The sequence below is a fragment of the Carassius gibelio genome, chromosome A13, assembly GCF_023724105.1.
Source record: "Carassius gibelio isolate Cgi1373 ecotype wild population from Czech Republic chromosome A13, carGib1.2-hapl.c, whole genome shotgun sequence".
Taxonomy (NCBI): domain Eukaryota; kingdom Metazoa; phylum Chordata; class Actinopteri; order Cypriniformes; family Cyprinidae; genus Carassius; species Carassius gibelio.
The window spans coordinates 3,193,395-3,214,974 of NC_068383.1; the positions used below are offsets into that span (position 1 = coordinate 3,193,395).

The following is a 21,580-nucleotide window of genomic DNA, read 5'->3' on the forward strand; positions in this document are numbered from 1 at the left end:
CCTTGTTGAACTATAAAGAGCCTATACTGTCCAATGGGAAATTTTCATGGATGTTAAGAGTTCTTCAGAGAACCATCAATACAGAACCTTTATTTTTAAGAGTGTATGTAGAAGGGAATTTCAGTTATACGAGTTGCACATTTTGTCTATCATACAGGTACTAGATAATTATTCTTAAATTCTTCAGTGATTTTAGCTGAATTGATTTCGAATTAACACCAGCCAAGCGTCTTGTGTTTACAGAGGATCCCTGAAAGCCTGGATCTGAGCTATAACAGCATAAAGTAGTGCCAAAAGGCAGTTTTTTTTTTGTTGAATACTGTGTTAAGAAAAGCCCAAATCTAATTAGTCATCACATGACACACAGTTAATGAATATTTATGTGATTGTACATACATTGAGTAACCGTAAACACAGTACAATGTTGGACAGACATTAACATATTAATGCAGCTATAGTTTTTAATGCTACTATCAACTGCCAGAATTGTACCTTTATTTAAAAAGGTAAACTAGATCACAGGTAAATTAGATCACAGGTTCTAATGTAGTTCAAATCTTCTCAGCCTGGGTCTTCAAAATGATGTCTATTTATGTTATTCCTGTACACCAAGTCTGGACCAAACTACCGAATTGTCTTATTCAAGTTTTTTTTTTTTTTTCACAAAATAAAAATATCATTTTGTTCACTTGTTATGAAAGTCTGCAAAGAACAGCAAAGTGGAAGTTCCTTAATGTTCTACAAAAAAAAAAAAAAAAAGTTGCATTCCCTTATATTTCCAGATTTTCTGCACTTGTCAATGTAACCTAATGTAAGACTGGTTAGAGCTATTTTCTTAATTGTCTTTTTGTGTAAAATGTGCATGTTGTCATACTGTGCCACAAACAGTGGATAATTTAATTAACAACAAAATAAAATGCATACCAAATACTTGCATTGCAATTGTTAACCTAGCTTGTATTGCATGCCGCATAATAACAATTGTTTCAAAATGCCCATGATTCACTTGTGACCAAACATTATTCAACCAGACTGCAAATGAAATATACCACAGAGGAGACTAGCCCGTGCAAAAGAAGAGCTATAGTGCTTTTGTTCTAGTTTAATCTAAAGTATTGTGTACATTTGGAGCCTGATGGTGTGGTTTGGCAAGATGTGGGTTTGACCATTACAAGCCCATCCCATTGTGGGGCGTGGCTTCTCCGGATTTTTTACTGTGAGGGTTTTTGCTTCAGTAAATAGTCAGAACAACTCGCTCTCTCTCTGAGCAGCAGACACAAGGGAGTCAGCCACAGCAAGGAAGTGCTCTTAAGACACCGAGACAAAAGACTGCATTAAAAACAATCCTGTGGACATTTTTCAAACAGGATCTTACATGACCGCTGCTCCAAGAGGAACAGACGCATCGAGAGATTTAGAGCCGTCGATTGCCAGCTATTGGAATTGTGCTTTTTATAATTATTAACTTTGAAGAACACTTTTTTTTTTTAAATCCCTGGATATTTCGAAATTTACTCTTGGTTTTGTTGTCTTTATCGCTAAAGATGATGCGTTAACGCGTTTATGCCGCAGCGGATATGTCTGACACGTCCAGGTGAGTTCATACGCGCGGATCTTACACCGGCTTTTTTTGGGACAACTTTGCACTTTTCCCTTTTTTGCACAATACTGAATTTCAAAAAGGATTATAGGTTATTAATATGCGTTTTAACATTTGATCACCGTGATTTAAAAACAATGAAAAGGTTAAATCAAATCTAGGTTTTAATTTGTTTATTTGTCAAAATCACCCTGGAAATTATTTTTGTGTTGGTATTTTATTCTAGCGAAGCATAAGGCGCAATGCACAAAAGCTGCGCGCGGCGGCGAGGGGGAAAAAGTGAAACTTCAGATGCGCGCTGTCTGGTGGCTTTACGTAGCGTCCAGTCAAACAATGTCGCAAAGAACACAAAAGTTGAGATGCAGTAGAGGGGTCCAGTCTTCTGAGTGGTCCAAACCCGTTGACATTTAATCAGAGAACAATGGATAACGACAGGCACCTGTTTGTTTTGTTTTCCCGTTATCCACCGAAAATGAGTCAAAATACGATTAAACCCGCGGTTGTTGTTCTACAGATGTACGCTAGGAGATACCCTACCTACGAGTGTAAAATATACATTTATTCGCGCTGTACTTTCGAAATGGAACTCGAAATGTTCCCTGCTGTAAATAATTGCTATTTGGAACGTGCGATATGCGTTTATTATTATTATTATTTGTAAAGATCGTCTAATCCGTCGGTCTGTTGGACTGATACTCGCATAACTTTGCGCTATTGTCTGCTGTCTGTTTGTCTGTACACTTAGAGGCGTCGACGCGCTCCTATTAATAGGAAACTTTGTTTTTACTGTGCATGTTATTGTTTCGCCGCCGCTTTCTCGATGAAAATAAATCGCTATAAAACATTACCGAGTACTGACAGCAGAATGTTGGCCATTACTGCTCGCTATCAAGTGACAATAAGGAAAGAAATAAAGACGTCGCGATCGAGTTGCGTCAAGCTCCACCGCTCGTACAGTACGGTTTTCATTACTGTCCGTAAAACGCTGACTTTGCAACTCGCTGGCAAGTGACATCGAAGCAAGATATAAAGAAAACCGAAGAAAGAAACTGCGATCTAGTCGCGTGCGTGTTTCTAACTCGCGCTCCTGCTGATTATACAAAGTAGCCTACGTATTAGTATAGCGTCTGACAAGTGCACGCGCAACAAATCCCGCGGTAGGTGATCCTACAACAGCATGAAGGAGTTTGTTCTATTTTCATTTTATCTGATATTTCTTGTGTTTAGTTTACGCATTGTCGCTGTTTTGGCATGTTGCTCCGCGGTTTGTACAAACCGGCATGACTGAACAAGGCTGAACTGGGTTACGGAGAACCACGGGATGTGTTTTCATTTCTAAAAGCACGACATAATAAACTTCCCCAGACAAGAACGATGAAATACGCAAAGTTGAAAGCTTGTAGATTCCTCTACAGCGCGAGCTCCGAGTGCCGTGCAGTAGCTATTCGACGCGATCGCCTCGCGCGTTTTCGAGTTTTATCCCAAAATGTAGACTTGTTTTGCAGTAAGGAAGAAATAGGAAGTTGAAGTGGAGATCGTTTGTGACGCACTTCTCCGGGTTACTGATTTACTTGTAGCGTTCGCTGCTAGCTGAGTTTCCAAACGCGTGCCGATCGCCACGAAATAGACTGGAAGTTGAAAACCCCCTGCCAAACAACCCACACAACTCCTCTTCAAACGCTTGCAAACGACAGTAATGAGTGTTTTGTTTGTTCTGCAGAGAGCAAACGCCGGGTAATGTCCCGGCGTCGCGGGGAAGTGGAGAGAGCGCCGGTGTCGGAGCTGCGTTGCGCCCCGGGCACTTTGACTTCCCTCAGCCGAGCGATGGGGACCCGTTAAGGGGAGGGATTGCCATGTCGAATAGTCACCAGTCGAGGTCACCGATGTGCCGAACCTTCTCCAGGTCCTCTAGTGGCTATTTTTCCGTCGACAGCGATTCTGTGCCGGGTTCTCCGCTATTGCCCAATATTTCCGAAGCGCAAGACGACCAAAATGATGGTAAGAGCCCCCCGGAAAGAAAAAAGGCCAGATTTTGTGTTGTGTAAACACGAGACTGGCGCGACGTATATCACATAAAAAAAATGTGATTTTATCAAATTCTGGTGTTGACAGGGCATTGAATCGCACGCGCGCTCTGCTATAATTTGACAAACATGTCACGACAAATTTAATAATCTAAATAATTTTAGAATTTTATGGCGATCAAAGGAAATAATCCGTTAAATTGAAATTTTTAATGCTATCTATAAACAACAAGGCTTTATTTCCAAGAGCAAAGTCCAGTTTGGTTTTGGGCCCCTGGGTGGACACATATGGAAAGTATATTTTCTTTAAAAATATTTCTATATTAGATCAAGTGTAATACTTTTGTTATATGTTAAGCATCATATACAGTTTGTTAAAGTTAATCAAAGACATTAGAAAGTGTTGCAAAAGTCTAGCTATTTTATGTAAAGCCTACTGAGGGTCTGAATTGGGGAGGGGGTCCTTTAGTCTGTAAAGTTAAAAACTAACACTAACCCTAACTTCCAAAGTGACTATGACAGATTGTACAGGTGAAGTAAAGGTGCATAAAAATATTAACAAACATCTCAGTGTTTATGAATGTCAGATGTTTAACTTGGCGCTTAGGTTTCAACATTAGCACAGCGATAAGCATAATGTTTTGATGCTTGGCAGTGCACTTGTCTTGAGAAGATCTTCCAGAAAGCATGTTCTTCTCATTTAGAAGGCAGCACAGATCTGCCTAAAGCCAAGTCGACTCATTTTTCTTTGTGATAGCTGCTCTTAAAGAAGTATCCTGCATTTCCTCTTTGTTAACATCAGAAGCATGTGCTTGTGCATGAAGCTACTGCTTGGTTCATTCACAATATCTTGCAAACCTGGTGCACCTGAGACGCATGAGACCCATCTTCTCATAATGCCTCAGATGGAGTTGGCTGATTTGCCTGTTGTCTTCTTGTTTACCTTCACTGTCACCAAGGCCTAAAGAAAGTGTTCGGAGTATCAGCCTTAGTGCACTCAGTCAAAATAGACTATCCTGTCTTTTGTGCAGGCTAGACGTGAGATCCAACCATCTCTGTTTTGCCTATTGAGAGCCAGGAGATATGAGATGGCGATAAATGTCTTCCTGTAGCCACTCTTAATGGTGAAGAGAAACAACAATAACTTATCAGGGCTCTCATCTGTTGCTTTCTCGGCAGGAGAGTTCCTCTACCAGTGGCCTCTTGTTTAGACCTTTAGCGTCTGCATTGTGTTGGCACAAGGTCTTGAATATACACGTATGAACTCGGTGTCCTTTTTGCTCACCTTTTGTGTGTCAGACATGTTATTCTGTGCAAAGATAAATGAAGATGCGGTGATAAACAAACCCAGAACTGAGCATACAGTCGACTGAACACTGCAATATTGATTTAAATGTCCTTGTTTGAAATGCTATTGTTGGTATTGTGTGGTAAAGGCACGAGAGAATGAGGTTAAAGTGTTGACTAAAACTTTGAGATATCGTCTGGTTCAGTTCATTCAGGTCTAGCGGAGTTGTGAAAGGAAATGAATATCCAATGGTCCTAATATGATTGAGCATGAGAAAAAAAACAGTCAAACTGCTTCTCGCTTGAGTCATAGCGTGAGATCAATTTGAGTTCAGACAGAGTTTGGGTGATATTAGTGTTTAGCCTCATAATAAACCACTGTGGTTCAGCTACTGTCTTACAACTGACGGAAGGTGTAATTTTAGCACAGTTGGCAAATATTTAATCATGATAATGGCTGTGGAAAAACCAAACCAGAGGTCGCAGAGGTGGTTGTTTGCACCAGACGATGCTATGCAATATACAAGAATAGAGGTTTGTTTGAAAAATGTTGTCTTGAATGTCGTGAACTTGACTGTCTAATAGTATTTATGTTTTCATGAAATTAATCCTGGCTTAATGTGTGACACAATGTAAACGGTTTGAGCTCTGCTTCTTGAAAGAAGAAGAAAAAAAGTTGAGGGATGAATTTAAATAAAAAATATCTTGATTTGTAGTTGTTTTAATGCTTGTTTGTTTCCTTTGAATTCAAATAGTCCTATCTTCAACGCTTTAAATATGACCCGGTCCCTTATTCTTAATCCTAGCCTTTTACAATTCAACTGTGCACAAAAGCTTGTTTTCTTCATCTTTAATCAAAATTAAATGACTTTAAACTGACATTTTCCAATGATATCACAAATCATTCCTATTGCATTATAAAAAAAAAGTCTTTCCACCTTAGAATTACATTTAAATTCAGTGTTACATACTTGCCATTTCTTTGCAATTAATTGTGAAATTTCTGAGTGCAAATAGTTCCACACCAATTTTTTTTTTTTTTTTTTGTGTGTTTTGAATTGCAATAATTTATCTAAAAAATAAATCCGATTAATCTTTGATAGACTTATCTCTACTTTGGACATTAAGAATTTTTAGTGTTTGAAAAAAGTATATTTTTTTGATACTGTTTATATTATATATACATATATCAATGGAAAACAAAATATTTTTTGCTCCGATTGCTCATCCCTATCATTTGAGGTTTGAATGAGCTTGTATACAGTATAGAGTGTCTTAAAATTGAATTCCTTTGTGTTTTTCTCAGAGGTATGGTTTGCCGAACCTAGCCACCAGCACGTGCAGATGGCAGCACCTGTGGGAGCCATGGGGCCGGAGATTTCGGTCGCTCGGGAGCTGCGGCGCATTGGAGACGAGTTCAACCGCTTGTACTGTCAAGGGGTGAGTAATATTAAGGTGACACCACAGAATCAAGTGCAGGAGATTGATGCTGATGAAATATTTTCACTTGCTAGAGCAACGGCTTTCTTTGTCTGTCCAGGGGAGCCGGTTTGATTTTGCGTTTGGATGCCGCCCCCCTCTCATATCACGAGTTTTAAACAGGTGTTGCAGAGAGGAACGCGCGTATGAAAGTGGCACCGCAAGTCTCTGTAGATCAGGGCTTTAATGAGGGAATGTTTACTCTGACGCTGTAAAGAGAGCTTTATTTTCATAACTAGTATTTCTTAATGTTGCATCACTCCAGCAGCATTCACCAAATCACGGTTCTTCATAAAAGCAGCAAGGATGATATAGTGTTCACACTTTCATCTCTCATCATCTCATTCTCCATTACTAGATTATACAATCATCAGTAACCGTTAATTAATGCATTCCATTAGACTCCCACTTTTTATTTGGGATTTGATTTTATTAGAAAAAATAATACAGTATTTAAAATGCAATGAGAGACTTGAAATTAGCACCACTATATATGACATCTGTCATATATCAGAATGAGGTATTTCACTTAATATTCACACTGCAATTGCCATGCATTAATAAGCTATTAATAAATTAGCTGTTTGTAATAAGATATGATCTAGTTAGATAAATATCTAGGGCTCCTACAGTTTTATAAGTTATGCTTATGCACTCTCAGAGGTATTCATTATCTCAGATTGAACCAAAACAATAAAAGAATCTTATCAGAGCCAGCAACGTCACCAAACAGAGAAAACAAGTTTGAATGTTCATATAGATAACCGTAGGTGAACAGACTGTACTAGCATGGCTATATTTACACAAGGAACGAACACTCTAATAAATAAAGGTATAACAGCTGTCTCTGGGGCGATACCTTTTCAAAAAGTACACTTTTGTACCTATTAGGTTCTAATATGTACACTTTAAGTACTAAAATCTACCTTTAAGGTACCAAAATGGACCCTTTAGGTACAAATATGTAGCTTTTGAAGCCAGAGACAGCTGTTATATACCTTTATTTCTGAGAGTGTGTGTTCCTTGTGTAAATATAGCCATGCTAGTACAGTCTGTTCACCTACGGTTATCTATATGAACATTCAAACTTGTTTTCTCTGTTTGGTGACGTTGCTGGCTCTGATAAGATTCTTTTATTGTTTTGGTTCAATCTGAGATAATTAATACCTCCGTTGAGGAATTATTGCCTTTCACCTCTTGGACTCCAGAACTGTGTCACGCTTCCTGTTTGGGCAGTCGTCCAGTTGGACACGGTTCTGTCTGGTAGTATTTGAGTTTATTATGTTGTGTCAGACCTTACGCTCTTTTCTTAGCTTGTTATAGATTTGGAAACTGGCGGATGTTGCTTTGAGGATTTGAAGTTGAGCGTTTCTCGTAATTGCCCTCTGTGTAAACGGACAGAGTTTTGATTGAGGTCATCTCTGTGAGCTCAGTATACAAAAACAGCCTTATCTACTAGAACTATTGTTTGGTTATTGCTGTGTAAAATTACCTTAGTCATTATTTAAGTGAGCAAGACCTGCAAATCTCTTGAAAGATATACCTGTAGGCAAGAGTCATGCTTATAAACGGATCAACTGTACATTTATTAGTGTGCTTGTTAAGGCAAGGGTTACTATTTATTGCTCATACTTCAGGTTAAGGGTGTGAACAAAAGTTCACTAAAAAATAACACATTATCTTTTAAACTTTTTCCATACATTTTCATCTTTGTATGTAAGTTTACACCATTTTTTTTCATTAAATACCATTCAAAAGTTTGGTAGGATTTTTTTCATGTTTTTGAAAACTTTTTACCAAGGTTGCATTAATTTGATCAAAATACTAATTAAAAATATATTATAACTGTATTATTATATATTATATTTTAAATAACTGTTTAATACTTGAATACATTTTAAATTGTAATTTATTCCTGCGATGCTAGTGTAAATATGATTTGTTCTTCATTTGATTGTTAAGCAATGTCTCATACGTCACTCTGCCTGTGGAAGCTGTTTTATTTTCAAAGTTTTTTTTTTTTTTTTTTTTTTTTTTTTTTTTTTACTTCAAATAATATCTTTCCTGAACAATCACATGTCGTCAGAAAGATATAGTCTTAAAGAATGCTGCTTGATGCATTTACTGTAAACAAGTGCCCTTGATTCATGAGTGATTCATTGTTGCTGGATGTGTCGTGTTTGCCTTGTTCTCCAGACACACCCTGTAGTCTTATCAGAGAGGACATTCATGTTTAGGACCCCAGAAGGACATTTTTAAAGCTAAAAAGAAACATTTAGGCTGTTTTGCACCAAGTAAAGTTTTTAAAACCATTGATTTTGGTTAAGAAAGATAGCTAGATAGTTTATAATGAATGAGGGGGCATGAAAAGATGCTGTTGACCTGGCCTCAGTGTTTTACATGACTTTTCCACGTGTAGAAATACTTTTGGGATTGCTCCTATATCCAGATCAGAATTGTGAGAAAAAAATTCAGAACTGTAAAATAAGGAGTCGCAGTTACCTTTTTTAGAAACAGACAGACAGAATTGCAAGATGAAAACTCGGAATTCAGAGAAATTTCAGAATGTAAACAGAATTATAAGAGGAAAATGTCAGAATTGTGAGATGTAAACTCAGAACTGCAAGAAAGCTAGTTAGTTTATATGTACTTTAATGTTTGTTTTGTCTTATTTTAAAGCATTTTAAGTCATCTTGAGGTCTCCTTGGAAGTAAAGCAGTTGTATGATTTTGCACTTTTTTTTTCTTTAAACAATGCAAAACTCAAAAGTAATCTTGAGGTACAGTAAAGGGTGTATGTGAAGTCAGTTCAAATGTTTTATCCTTTTAATGAATCACAACAAGCAGTCTAAACAGTACAGGAGCTTGTGCGTGACAGCTTCGTACAGCGTCTGCTGTTTCAGAAGACTCATCCCAACCCCCCTTAAACCACCCACTTCTGTTAACGTCTCAGACTAATAGCACTGGTGGAGCCCTAATAGACAGAGGGGTCATCTGAAAACAGAGACAGAGAGGAAAAAAAGAGGGAGTGTTGCATGGCAGTGCTGTATGTGTCTGGGACGGCTGAGCTTCATTATGTTTACCCTGCGGTTAGGCTCTGGGCTCTAATTATGCAGCGGGTCAGTCTCGTCAGCGCCATAGAGACGCACTTGGGCCGAGCGAGAGCTGCTTACACGGTCAGGGTCAGAGAGGAAACGGCCGGCCAGCAATCCAAATAGATGGGTTGGACTCCTAGCTTTTGTTTGTTTCTCTTCTCACGTGTCTGTGATGTAACTCTGGGAGTTTGTTCAGGGTTTGATGCTCCTGTGTATGTTTATTTATTTCAATCATGTTTGTTTGAGCTCGATACGGTGAATTTTGGAGTAGCCGATTAGAAAAACTGTCAATTGAATGAAACTATTTGCACATTTGAAATACTGGATTACACACAAAAAAAATCTAAATAGTCCACAACTAAATCAAAGGCCCCACGATTTTCCCAATTTGTAAGTGATTTAGTGAATAAGTAAACCCACTCTGGGGGTTTGTTTTGGGTATCAATGCTCCTGTGTGTGTTTATTTATTTAGACCATGTTTATTTGACCTCTATGTGATGAATTTTGCAATGATTGATTGGAAAAACTGTCAGTGTTTCCACATTTGAATTGTTGGACTAAACAAAAATCCAGAAAATTCCACAAAATACCATTAAATATTGGATTTTATGATTAAATTATATTTTGCTTGGTGTTCACACCAAGAAATCTAATTATATGTGACCTTGGACCATAAAACTAGTCATAAGGGTCAATTATTCTAAATTATTAAAAGATACAGCTATTTGAAAATCTGGAATCTGAGGGTGCAAAAAAATATAAATATTGAAAGAATGGCCTTTAAACTTTGCCAAATGAAGTTCTTAGCAATGCATATTACAAATATAAAATTAGGTTTTGATATATTTCTACAGTAGGAGATTTACAAAATATTTTCACGGAACATCATCTTTACTTAATAATATTGATAAAGATTTTTTTATTATTATTCACAGTTTCCACCCAATAAAATATTTCAGAGCTTGGCATAACTAGACAAATGCGTGTTTAGTATAAAAATGTCCATGTAGTTATATGTAGTATAATTTTGGTTCATTTACAAGACTTTTCTAGGTCTAGTGCTCACACTTTTAAAATTACGCTCAAGGACATTTATAATATCCTCAAGTCTCTAAATATGGCTTGGTCTCTAATTCAATCTAAGTTTATGAGATTTGGTTTGTTTTATCCTTTGCCAGACAAAAACTGTAATTTCAATCACTTAGGAAAGTAAAATCGCATCTTCTATTCAAGACGCACGTTTTGAGGTTTTGCCTAATAACATCTAACACTTTGTGTGAGATATTAGAATAAATCCATACCAGTAAGTATGAGGAATATTAATAATGAAATGAAAAAATAAATTAAGAAAAACTTAAGCAATCAGTTCTCTTTTGACAGTCTTGTTTATTAAATGCAGTGCAAGAACCCTGTGTGAGCTTTCCATTCAAGTTCCTTTCATAAATAGAAAGATAATAAGAAACTTCAGCGGGGATTGATTGGAGAGCCTGTAATTGTCCTGGATGTGCAGTGTTATAAAGTGTGTTTCCAGATCGTTCACTCTGCGCTGGCTCTGATGGAGGAGAGCTGGTGTGACATGCTAGCACTCTGTTAGAAAGCACTGTGCTAATGCAGAGCAGATGTCTGGCCACAGAGCACGCTTGTTGTTCCAGCGCCGCTAATGTCTGCATCTCGCCCTGCAAAATCACACATGACGGACCTTTGTCAGCTCTTCGCATCAATGCTCTTTTGTTGCAGGCCTCTTCCCTGGAGAACTGGAACAGTCTAGAGTATTGTAGCTGGTGAGGTTTCTGTTGAGTCATGCGGCTACCTCTCAGGAGAGGATTGCATGCGTTTATGTCCGAACATGCTGCAAACTCACTGTCTCCCCGAGGGTTCGTGCTGTTTGAGTGACTGGCAGGAAGTCAGAACCTCATCTGCCCTTCCTGGTACGCCTGAGATCAATCGTTGGATGCTTTATCAAGCAGAAAAAGATGCTTCAGTTGACCTTAAATCTCGTTTACACCCAAGACAAAAACTATGAAGTTTTGATAATTGTTCAAATTTGATGAAAATAGAGTAACTGTAATGATAACAACACAAACAAACTTTATTGTTGGAATCACATCCAGAACGATTCTATGAATGATAAAACATTGACAGATAATTAGAATCCACCTGACTTTAAAGAGCTTGAGCATTTAAAGTGGCAGATGACAAAAAAATCATAATAAATAGAATATATGGACACTACTAAAGCTATATATATATATATATATATATATATATATATGCAAATGAAAGTACAGTGCCTTGCATATCTGACATATCTGAGAAATGTTAAGTACAGTAGATGTGATTTTAGATTTCAGAATGACATCAAATGGCTATGAATTATTGTTCTCTTAGAAATCAAATATGATGAGTCCAAGAATGTGCATTTAAAAAAAAATGCATTTTAAATTTTGGTTAAACTTTTGAGTAAAGGCCCTTGAATTCATGTTATTTAATGTATTAACTAACACTAATTAACAATTAACATATTTGTTGTGGTATTTATTCATCTTCGTTAATGTTAGGTAACAAAAGATTCAACTGTTTATCTGTGTTATTATAGTTAACTAAAACTAATACCCGTAAAACATTTTAGTTGCATTTGAAATATAAAAAAGCTTAAACTTATTTCAGCTAGTTTCCAAGGCGAAATTTTCTTCATTTTTATTTAGTTAAATGTTCTAAAAGAACTAAAACTGAAATATATTATAAATACTTATAAAAAAAAAAAATAAAAAAAAATATTGCACTTGTAAAAATAAAATGAATAAAAAATATTGACAAAAGTTTTAGAGTATATCAGTTATACTAAAATAGCACTGCTGTTGATTGTTAGTTCATGCCAGCTCAGATTCATTAGATGTATGAATGACGGATACATTTGGTTATTTTAATTATGTAGTAAATGTTGAAGTTAATTTACTGTAAAGTTTTGATTAATTCTGCATCTGTTAGTACTTTTCCCTCTTGTTTTCATGTCATTACATTGATTCTCACAATAATATACATCTTATCATACTACTTGACTGTGCAACTGTATTCTGACGCGCAGCTAATATGGAGCAGATTCTTTGTTGCGCCATGTTTTTCTATTTCGTGAGTTTGTCACATGCTATTCCTCCACGTAAACTGAAAGCACATGCTCTTGTGTTGTATTACATTCATTTTTACCAGCTCTGGCAATAGCAGACCGGCCATCTGTGAATATATTAGCAGCTCGCTACAGTCTGTGAGGATTGTTTTGCTGCACTGTGGCTTTGTTGAGTTATGGCAGCTCGGTTTTTCTTGCATGTGGTCGCTTGGTTTTTTTCCACGCTAGACTTCATCGTCCCAAGCGAGATGAATCAGGGATGCCACTCTTCTTCTCCCGTATGCATTCTCTCCTACACAGTACAGATAGGACTCTAGATAAACACCATCCTTTGTGTCAAGATTGTTTTTAAAGCTAACAGTGATGAATTGATCCCAGATGGAGGAGTGAAGCGCAGATCTGTGTCGACTCAGACTAGGCTGAAATAGTACATAAGTGTGTTTTTCCGCAGCGGTGCATGAGTTAATTATGCTTGATTAGAGGGATGCACCTCTGTCATTTTACTCGATCTTCAGTGTCAGGCTGGTTTCGAAAACACGCTCGCCATATCACAACCAAGAGCCTTTTTGTGACCCGCTTATGTTGTGCATGCAACACACAACTGCTCTTTAGTAACAACATATGAGCAGTTATGTAAACTAGTGATAGATCAATAAATCTGATGTTATTTGGCTGTTTTAGGGTCATCATATCTGTGTCCAATTAATGCAAGCATTAAATCTCCTTCCAAATTTGAAAACAGAAAGTTCTGACTTGGAACTCTGATTGGGTTGAGTTGAGTTTGAAGCGGTTTTAAAATGTTGCCATCGTTAAGAGGGTTTTAGTACACCGTAACATTTGATTACTGTCGGCTGAGTACAGTTTTATTTGAAGTGCACCGCATATGGTGTAAATGTTAAACAAATTCATTCAAAATATCATTGCAGAAATGATGCATGAAACTTGAAGGCAAGTATTGTACAAACTTGTTCTGAATAGTATAAAATAATGAAAATGCAATATAGTAAATGTTTTGTAAAAAAATAGAAAATAACTGCAGCATTAATCCTGTGCACTGCACTGCTTTTCCATTGTTGTTGTTTTTTTGTTAGTGTAAATGTGCTTGACGGACAGCGTCTTGTGCAGCGTCTCATGCATGTAACAGCATTTTTGTCATTTGTATTTTCATTGGCATATGTCTAATTGCAAATTTGCTATTATTTTTATTCAAACCATTATTCATTGATTTAAAAAAAGTCATTGCAAAACATTACATTTGAATTGATCGATACACCCAGCCCTACCTGATATGCACATCTTGTTTTGTACAACAACAATCCTATTCTCTATTTATGGCTATTGAAAAACCCATATCAATGAACTCTACTTCTTCAGATAAAGCTTCCTTCATGTTTAATACAGTACGTGGCACTGCTTCCTCTCTGAAATGCCCCTTGTATTCAGTTCACCTAAACTCAGTGACCTCAGGAGTAATTTTGTTGTGGAAGTCATTGACTTGCAGTGATGCGTGGTTTAGCGTTGACTCACTCAAGTCGAAATGAACATCATGTGAAAATATGCAGCATTTGAAACAAGCTTTTCTCTTTGAAGCATGTTCGGTTTAAGCACCTCGGTCCCACTGACTCACAATCTCTCTTGTATAACCACACACACACACACACACACACACACACACACACACACACACACACACACACACACACACACAGGGTGAAATCTCCCTCCATTTCATTCAACTTCCTCCTCACCTGTTTCCTCTGGCTGAGAACACAATCCCTCCTTGGTCACGTTGTGATTTTTGGCAGGCCTTTTACTGAATTAAAAGCTGTTTTTTATTATTATCATTAGTTTTTTGCTCTTTCTTTGTTTGTAAAGAAAGTGTTTCATTACTGGGCTTAATTTAGAGCCCATGCAGGTCAATTGTATTGATAGACACACACCTGCCTTGAGTCAGTGATTTACTTAATTAATGTGTGTGCGCACGTGCTTGTGTGTGTGTGTGTGTTTGTGTGATACATTTTAAATATTTACAAAATATTTTATGTATTAAAATTAATTATATATATATATATATATATATATATATATATATGTATATATATATATATATATATATATATATATATATATATATATGAATGTAAAAAAAAAGCTTTAAAAATAATATAAATTTTATTACATTTTGTTGATATCTTTTGCACGAACATCCAGCTTATTATATAACATAATATCATATTTTAATGTAAAAAAAAGTTTGTATAAATAATTACATAAAATAAATAATACAATTTACTGATTATCTAACCAATTGAGTTATTTTGAAATATTTGTCATGGATTGTGGGCTGAAACAGCAATTTTTATGAGATGCACCCGTCCTGTTGATAGTTTTCATCTCAGAGTAGATTCTTATCCTGGAGGTGAGGGTCATGCCCCGGCCTGCTGTTTTTCATCCTCCTTTCATTCCCTACAGGAAAGGCTTTTTTCTGGCTTGTAGAGTGCGTTTCCTCACGAGTTCCTGCCAGTCTCCTGGGGGAAATGCCCTCGCTGCTTATCACAGTCATTCAGCACGCTGGGTGAACGCAGCACAGAGCAGCAGTCCAGAAAAAGGCCACCTGGTTCTGGTCAGGTGCTGCCAGATCTCACAGACTCGGAGATCACCAGATAACCTGGCAGCTGCTAGTTCCTGTATTGCATTTGTTGTAGATCTGACTGGCGTAAAGAAACTGTAAACCCCTCAAAGGTCTCAACATGATATTTCACGTGTCAACATGGTGCAGAGTGTCACAGTATATGTTGAAGGACTTATCTGGGTGGCTTTTTCTGATTAGCAGCTATGAGTCAGAATGATTTCAACATGTTTATACGTGCACTAATATGCATACTGTACGTCTGTATCTATATGGTAGAAATGGGTCAGATTGAAAAAAGAAAATTTGATTAGCAAAGCAAATATTTTTGCATTTATCTTTTTAGTATTTATCTCTAAATTCAACCCCTTTGCTTAAAAGCATTTTAAAATCATTGAATTCATAGATGCAAAATAAAAAAGTGATAGTGTGCTATGCTTTCAGAGTTACAGCTCTAGAGAGTGTCAGCTTAAAATAGAGTAACATCTCTATATTTATGCCCTTTAAAGCAATATTGTGGCTATCAAAACACTGCTTTTGTAGCAATTCCAATACATCAATGTTAACATAGTTAACAAGTTAGCATAACTCAGCTTCCCTCAACAGAAAGCCAATAAGATTTTCCATTGGCTTTTGGATTATTGTAGAAAATAAGCTCTGTGACCAAAAAAAAAGTTGATAATCTTCACAAATGAACAAAAGGGCATTACCATTCAGCTTCTAGCATCTCTTTCAGTCTTTACCTAAAAAACATTTCCCCTGAAAGTTTGAGCAAAACACTGATGTATTACTGATGTATTTCATGGCTTAGAATAAAACCTGAAAATATCTTGAGCTCGTGTTTACCAAACAATTTTTTTCACACGTTAGCTGGAAGTGCTAAAATGCTAACTACAAACTAGCTATCAGCAGTGTTTATCTCCATTCCTGCAATTTGTGCTTGACTACTTGATTTGAAAACTATGATTCTCACTTAAATGCATTGTTTTCTCTCTTCCTAACAGGCCGGTGCAGGTGGGAACAACAGAGCCCAGCTGCATGCTCCCAATGAACACGCCATCATCATGTGGATGAACGACCTTATCGGACGTGTAGTACAGTTTTTCCTGCGAAGAAGATGATTGACACATTGAACACCCAGCAGACGTGTAGCAGACATGTAGCATTGTACATAACCCCTCACCTGACTGTATATATGTACATATTAAGGAATAACAGCAGTGCTGCTCTTCCGCAACCTCTCCGGGTTTCGGCGTACAGTTTTGGACCTGTCGGGATATGTGCAGACCTGGACGGATACATAAATCGGGAACCCTCGGCCATCCATAGACTGACTCACAGCAGAGTTTCCTGCGTTCTCATGGAAAGCTGAGCCATTACATGCTGTGTTGACGTGGAGGTTTTTCTTGAACCCCATGTGGAGTGTGGAAAAGGTGCCTTTATTGCCTGTTTGCCTTTGACACATCTATCTTTTTTGTCTTTACCTTGTCTTTTTCTTCATTGCTTTTATATTTATTTTCACTGTATTTAATTTGTACATTTTGTGTATAATTTCATGAACGTGGACGTTAGTCGGTTAGTGGTTCTGCCTGACCCTCATGTGTTCATTGTCTCCAAATTTGCACTTGCATTCGGTTTGTCTTGCATTAGTCTTGCACTTGCATTAGTCTGTATAAATCACATGAAATAGAAAATTATAATCCCTTAACAGAAAATGAAGTTGTAATTGAAAAATTTGTAATTGAAGACATGACCGAAAGCATCAACTATATTTAGAAATTTGACCTATTTTGTCAAAAACCGTTTGCAGGATAAGATGAATTACCTTCAGCCAGACTTTCTTGCATTTGACGTCTGAAATATATCCTCACTTCACTTTAAACCCAAATAATTAAAGGCTTTTCCAAATGACCCGTGTCAATCCCAACACATCAGGAAACTTTGAAACTTTTTTAACCTTTGGTACAAATGGGAGGGACACATTTTAAAACATAAAGATTGACTCATGAATATTAATTAAGGGATATGATGTTCACTCAGTAGTTTATACTGATTTGAGTATGCACCAGTGTAAGTTATAGTATGGCTGCCACTTCTCATTTTAGCGCGCTGCTGATGCAGTTATTTGGAAGAAACTTCTGCTGCAGATTTGCACTGTAGTCAAGCAAAAATAACAAAAAGAATTATTATTTCCCCAAATATCCCATCCTTAAGGTGGCTCTGTGAAATTTCGTGGACAAAATCCAGTCATTTCAATTGGAATTCACACAATTGGGAGTTTCGCATGAGAGTAAAAATAAAGTTCTTTACACAGATTTAACTAGTGTTCAAGTTGGTCACGTGAAATTCGTTGTTTTTACTGACAGAAAGCTGCTTGGTTTGAAAGTGACTTCTTTGTGAGCGACAATGGACAATTGACCTTTTTTTGACCAGTGAAATTTAACTGTTGTAACCGTTGATACGGCCTTGCCTTTAACGTAATTTCAAATGATATTAACTTGAACCCTTTTTGCTGCTGAACTTTCAAAGCATGTTATATACAACACAACATCTTGAGCAGTAAAGTTTCGTGAACCTACATTTTCTTACCAAGCTAGCCAAGAAAATTGCTTTGCTGTTATGCCGTCTGCAGCTCTTTTAATGCAAAGGTCAAAGTGCCGCTTTATGCTTGTGTTTAAAAGTGAGAGTCATGTGAAAAGGTCTTACAAACACCTTAAGGTACTCATAAGATATAACTCAAGCATTGCTTTATGTTATTGAATACCTAAATAAATCAGATTGGACAGGCAAAGGTAGTGTGTATTTGTAACTAATATGGACACGTGTTGTTTTGACACCATAAACATTCCACATTTGGTATTTCGGTTTTGTCAGATTCCTTGTTTGGTCTGTTTGTTTTTTTATTAGAGAGCAAAAGTGACATTTGTTCTTGTAATTGATGATTCCATTAATGTCCAAACAGCATGAGATTATGTGTGAATCTAGTTTAGGTCAGGGGTTTTTATTTGGAATAGCTTTCTCCCAAAGTGGAAGAAACTACGTTTAAGTGCCTTGCTCAAAGGCACAGTGTTGATAGTTCAGGATTTTATTCACAGAAACGTTGTTTTTGGTTGCACCAAATTTGGGATTGAAATTTGCAACCGTTCTAGTTAATTGCCCATGTCCACATTATAACCACTGTTCAACTCCAGCATTACCCCGAGTCTAACAAACTGGCCTCACTAAATGACCTTTAACAGCCTCAGGGATTAATGGAAATACACCTGTGTAGAGTTCTTGAACAAACCAGTCTTCCGTCTTTACTTTGGCTTGTAGATTCACTTCCTGGCTTTGCCTTTTAATGCCATTGTCCCAGTATTCCAGTAATAAGTGCACAAGGCTCAGGACAAGTCGTCTAGTATGTTGGTATAACAATGATGTGTTTTTTGTAGTTGCAAAGATTTAAATATGAACTGATGTTTTGACTACCTACCATGAAAGGTATTGCTGAAAGTTTAAGGAGTTGGTTAGACAACAATTCCACGTGTGGAAGATGCATGGCCCTGTGTTATCATATGCATTTGTTTGTTTATCAGTTTGTTGCTCTTTGCCAAAATTACAATGTTGAGCTTGTCTACCGTTCCTGGTTTACCACTTGAACCAAAGACCTCCTTTTTCAATGCTTAGCGCATTGTGTCATGTTGCATGCTTTCCTTCTCTGCCTCTGCCGAAGGATTCGGGCAGCATTCCCGTTCTTAAGCCCCCCCATGGTCAACCTGTGTATGTCTCACTGGACCTGAGTCTTTTCAGTCCTGTTGCACTGAACACCCGCATTATCCGATCTGACGCCACCCAGGACCCAGTACATTTGTAGCACAATGATAATTTGTTTTTATTTGTTTGTATGATTGTTAATATGTGTATTTTTGTATTTTGCACTGAACCATTTATGTGCTAATTTGTGCAATACTGCTGTAAATAAAAGCCGCTTTTTCAACTTTCTAAAAACACTCTTTTGTGTCAATAAGCATTATCAGTCCACACATTTTAATAAAATTGATGGGATTAAGTAATTTATTGATGCCCTGCAGGTAATATAAATGGATCAACATTATCTTTTATTCATAGAAAAAGAAAGTAAAATAATTTTAGTATCACTAGATAGTTAAAATGAATCCAAATGAAACATATTTGGGAATGAAAATATTAAGAACTGTACACTGTGCAAAAGATTGTAAAAATATGCACTCGACAGAGCAAAATAAATAGATAAATATATAAATGAGCTTTAAATGAAATGAAAGCTTAAGTCTCTGATAAATGAAATCAAATAAACTTGATAAACAGTAAAATGTATAGTATACAACTTTAAAAATAAGATGATACAAGGTGATTCTTGATTTATGTAAAAAAAATATTGTAATATATTCTGTAATACGATAACAAAAAACAATAATAGGTGTGCATGTTTTTCCACCAATTTAACCCATTAAAATTAACCTTCAACTACTTTATTAAGTCAGTTTAATGTGATTTTGCTTGAAATAACAGTCAATTTGATTATACTTAGAAATTCAAGCCAACTTCAGTTTTTAAGTTGAATTACATGGACATTTTTATTGCTCACTTTAAAAATGTTTAGCCTAAAAAAAAGAAAAAAAAAAGAAAAAAGTTCATAATCAAATTGACAATTAATTTCAATAAATAATCGATTAAACCTAACTACATTCATTGGATATATCATTAAAAGTGATTTACAGGTCAGATTAGGTACAATCTGTTCTTTCTGCAAAGCCGTTGTTCAACATTGCGACACTCTACAAAGACTTTATTTGTTTGTGAGATCTGGAAAGTCTCTCTTCCTCCAAATGAGCGGCCTATCAGTGCTCTTCAACAGAATAACATGGAAAGTACGGTACCTTCCACAGCTTGGCATAAACTCTGACATAATTCCATAGTTTGTATTCATCCAATCACCTCTCAGGGTTTGGTCACATGACTGCACGTGCACTAAAGAGGAAGGTTTTGAGAATTTTACAGTATTTTTAGTATGACTGATGTGGCGAAGTTTGGGGGAATAAAACTGCTCATTAATATTAGATAGATTTTGTCCAACGTTTGTCAAGTGAATGACAGCTTTTAATTGTATTTGTTAATTCCAACCAATCAAAATATGCACAAGCAGGTTAAAAATAAATTGTATCAGACAGACTGATAAAAAGCTGCAGGTTATTGACCTTTGAGGGAAAATTACCATGCAAATGTTTCTCAATACAGCCAACCATCAGAGGAATATTGAACTTTGATGCTTTCTGCCTAAATAATATCTGAATTGACTTTATTTAAAGGCACATTTCAGTATCAACATATATTGCATTTTAGTTTTTCTTACTAAAATGTCTAAATTGACAGTCCTAAAATTCATAAAACTTCTGAAATTAAATCAGCAGATCTTATGTGCTCTTAAATAGTCATACATTTTTAAATATCAGAATAAATCAATTAATAATAATAAAAAAAGAAATTAATTTAATTTAGTTTAATATTTTCCCTACTGGGGTAAAAAATAACTAGATGAGTGTCTTTCTTATCTTTTGTTAATGTTCTTGGCATGAGGAAGTACTTATTGCACAAGGGTCAGAGTATAAATCCTTAAACATTATGTCACACACTTCACTTCATCTGAATGTCAGAGAATGTATTGCCATTGTTAGCGAAAGTCTGTGCTGTCAAGTGTGATGTAACTCCAAGCAAACGGATGCAAATTCTGTTTGTTTTGACATGTATCCCGTTTTAAGCTCAATTCATCATCGTTGCACAGTTCTCAAACGGCACGCTGGGTTCCAGCACATCCAGCAGTACATTGTTGGTTCCCCTTTCAGTATGAAACCACATCTTTCAGAAAATTCACAGTCTTCATTGCAAGGACACACACTCACATTCACATTCACAGGTGTGTTCGGCTGTCACAGCAGCTCATCCTTGTGCAGAACAGGGGCCGTGTGTTCAGGATATTGTGGTTTAGACCCCAGACAAATGTCTTCCTCTATTGACTTCACCTCAACATGTTTATCAGCTCATCTGGGAGAAACCTTCACCTCCAGTTCATTGCTGATTTTTTCCTGTCAGGTGTGTCTATGATACTCTCCATTCTGATGGAGACCACAGCACCAAACAACCACAATAATAGCATTTCATTTAAATAAATATAAAAAAAAGTATTTATTTGGCAGATGCTTTTATCTAACAGCATTTAAAGACAATTTTATAACATTAACACCACTCGTTTTATTTAGAGCTGAATAATGACACTATTGTGTTGCTACAGCGGCTTTACAGCACTATTTGTTTGCGTCATAAATTA

General features: G+C 36.5%; 1 protein-coding gene across 1 annotated transcript; it reads left to right on the forward strand.

The window, feature by feature from the left end:
- The first annotated feature begins 1,233 nt into the window (after positions 1–1,233).
- bcl2l11 (BCL2 like 11) lies at positions 1,234–19,226 on the forward strand. The gene is made up of 4 exons (XM_052612475.1): positions 1,234–1,594; positions 3,321–3,598; positions 6,218–6,351; positions 16,242–19,226. The coding sequence occupies exons 1-4, from the start codon at positions 1,578–1,580 to the stop codon at positions 16,356–16,358; spliced, it is 546 nt and encodes a 181-aa protein (XP_052468435.1). The 5' UTR covers positions 1,234–1,577; the 3' UTR covers positions 16,359–19,226.
- The last annotated feature ends 2,354 nt before the right edge of the window (positions 19,227–21,580 follow it).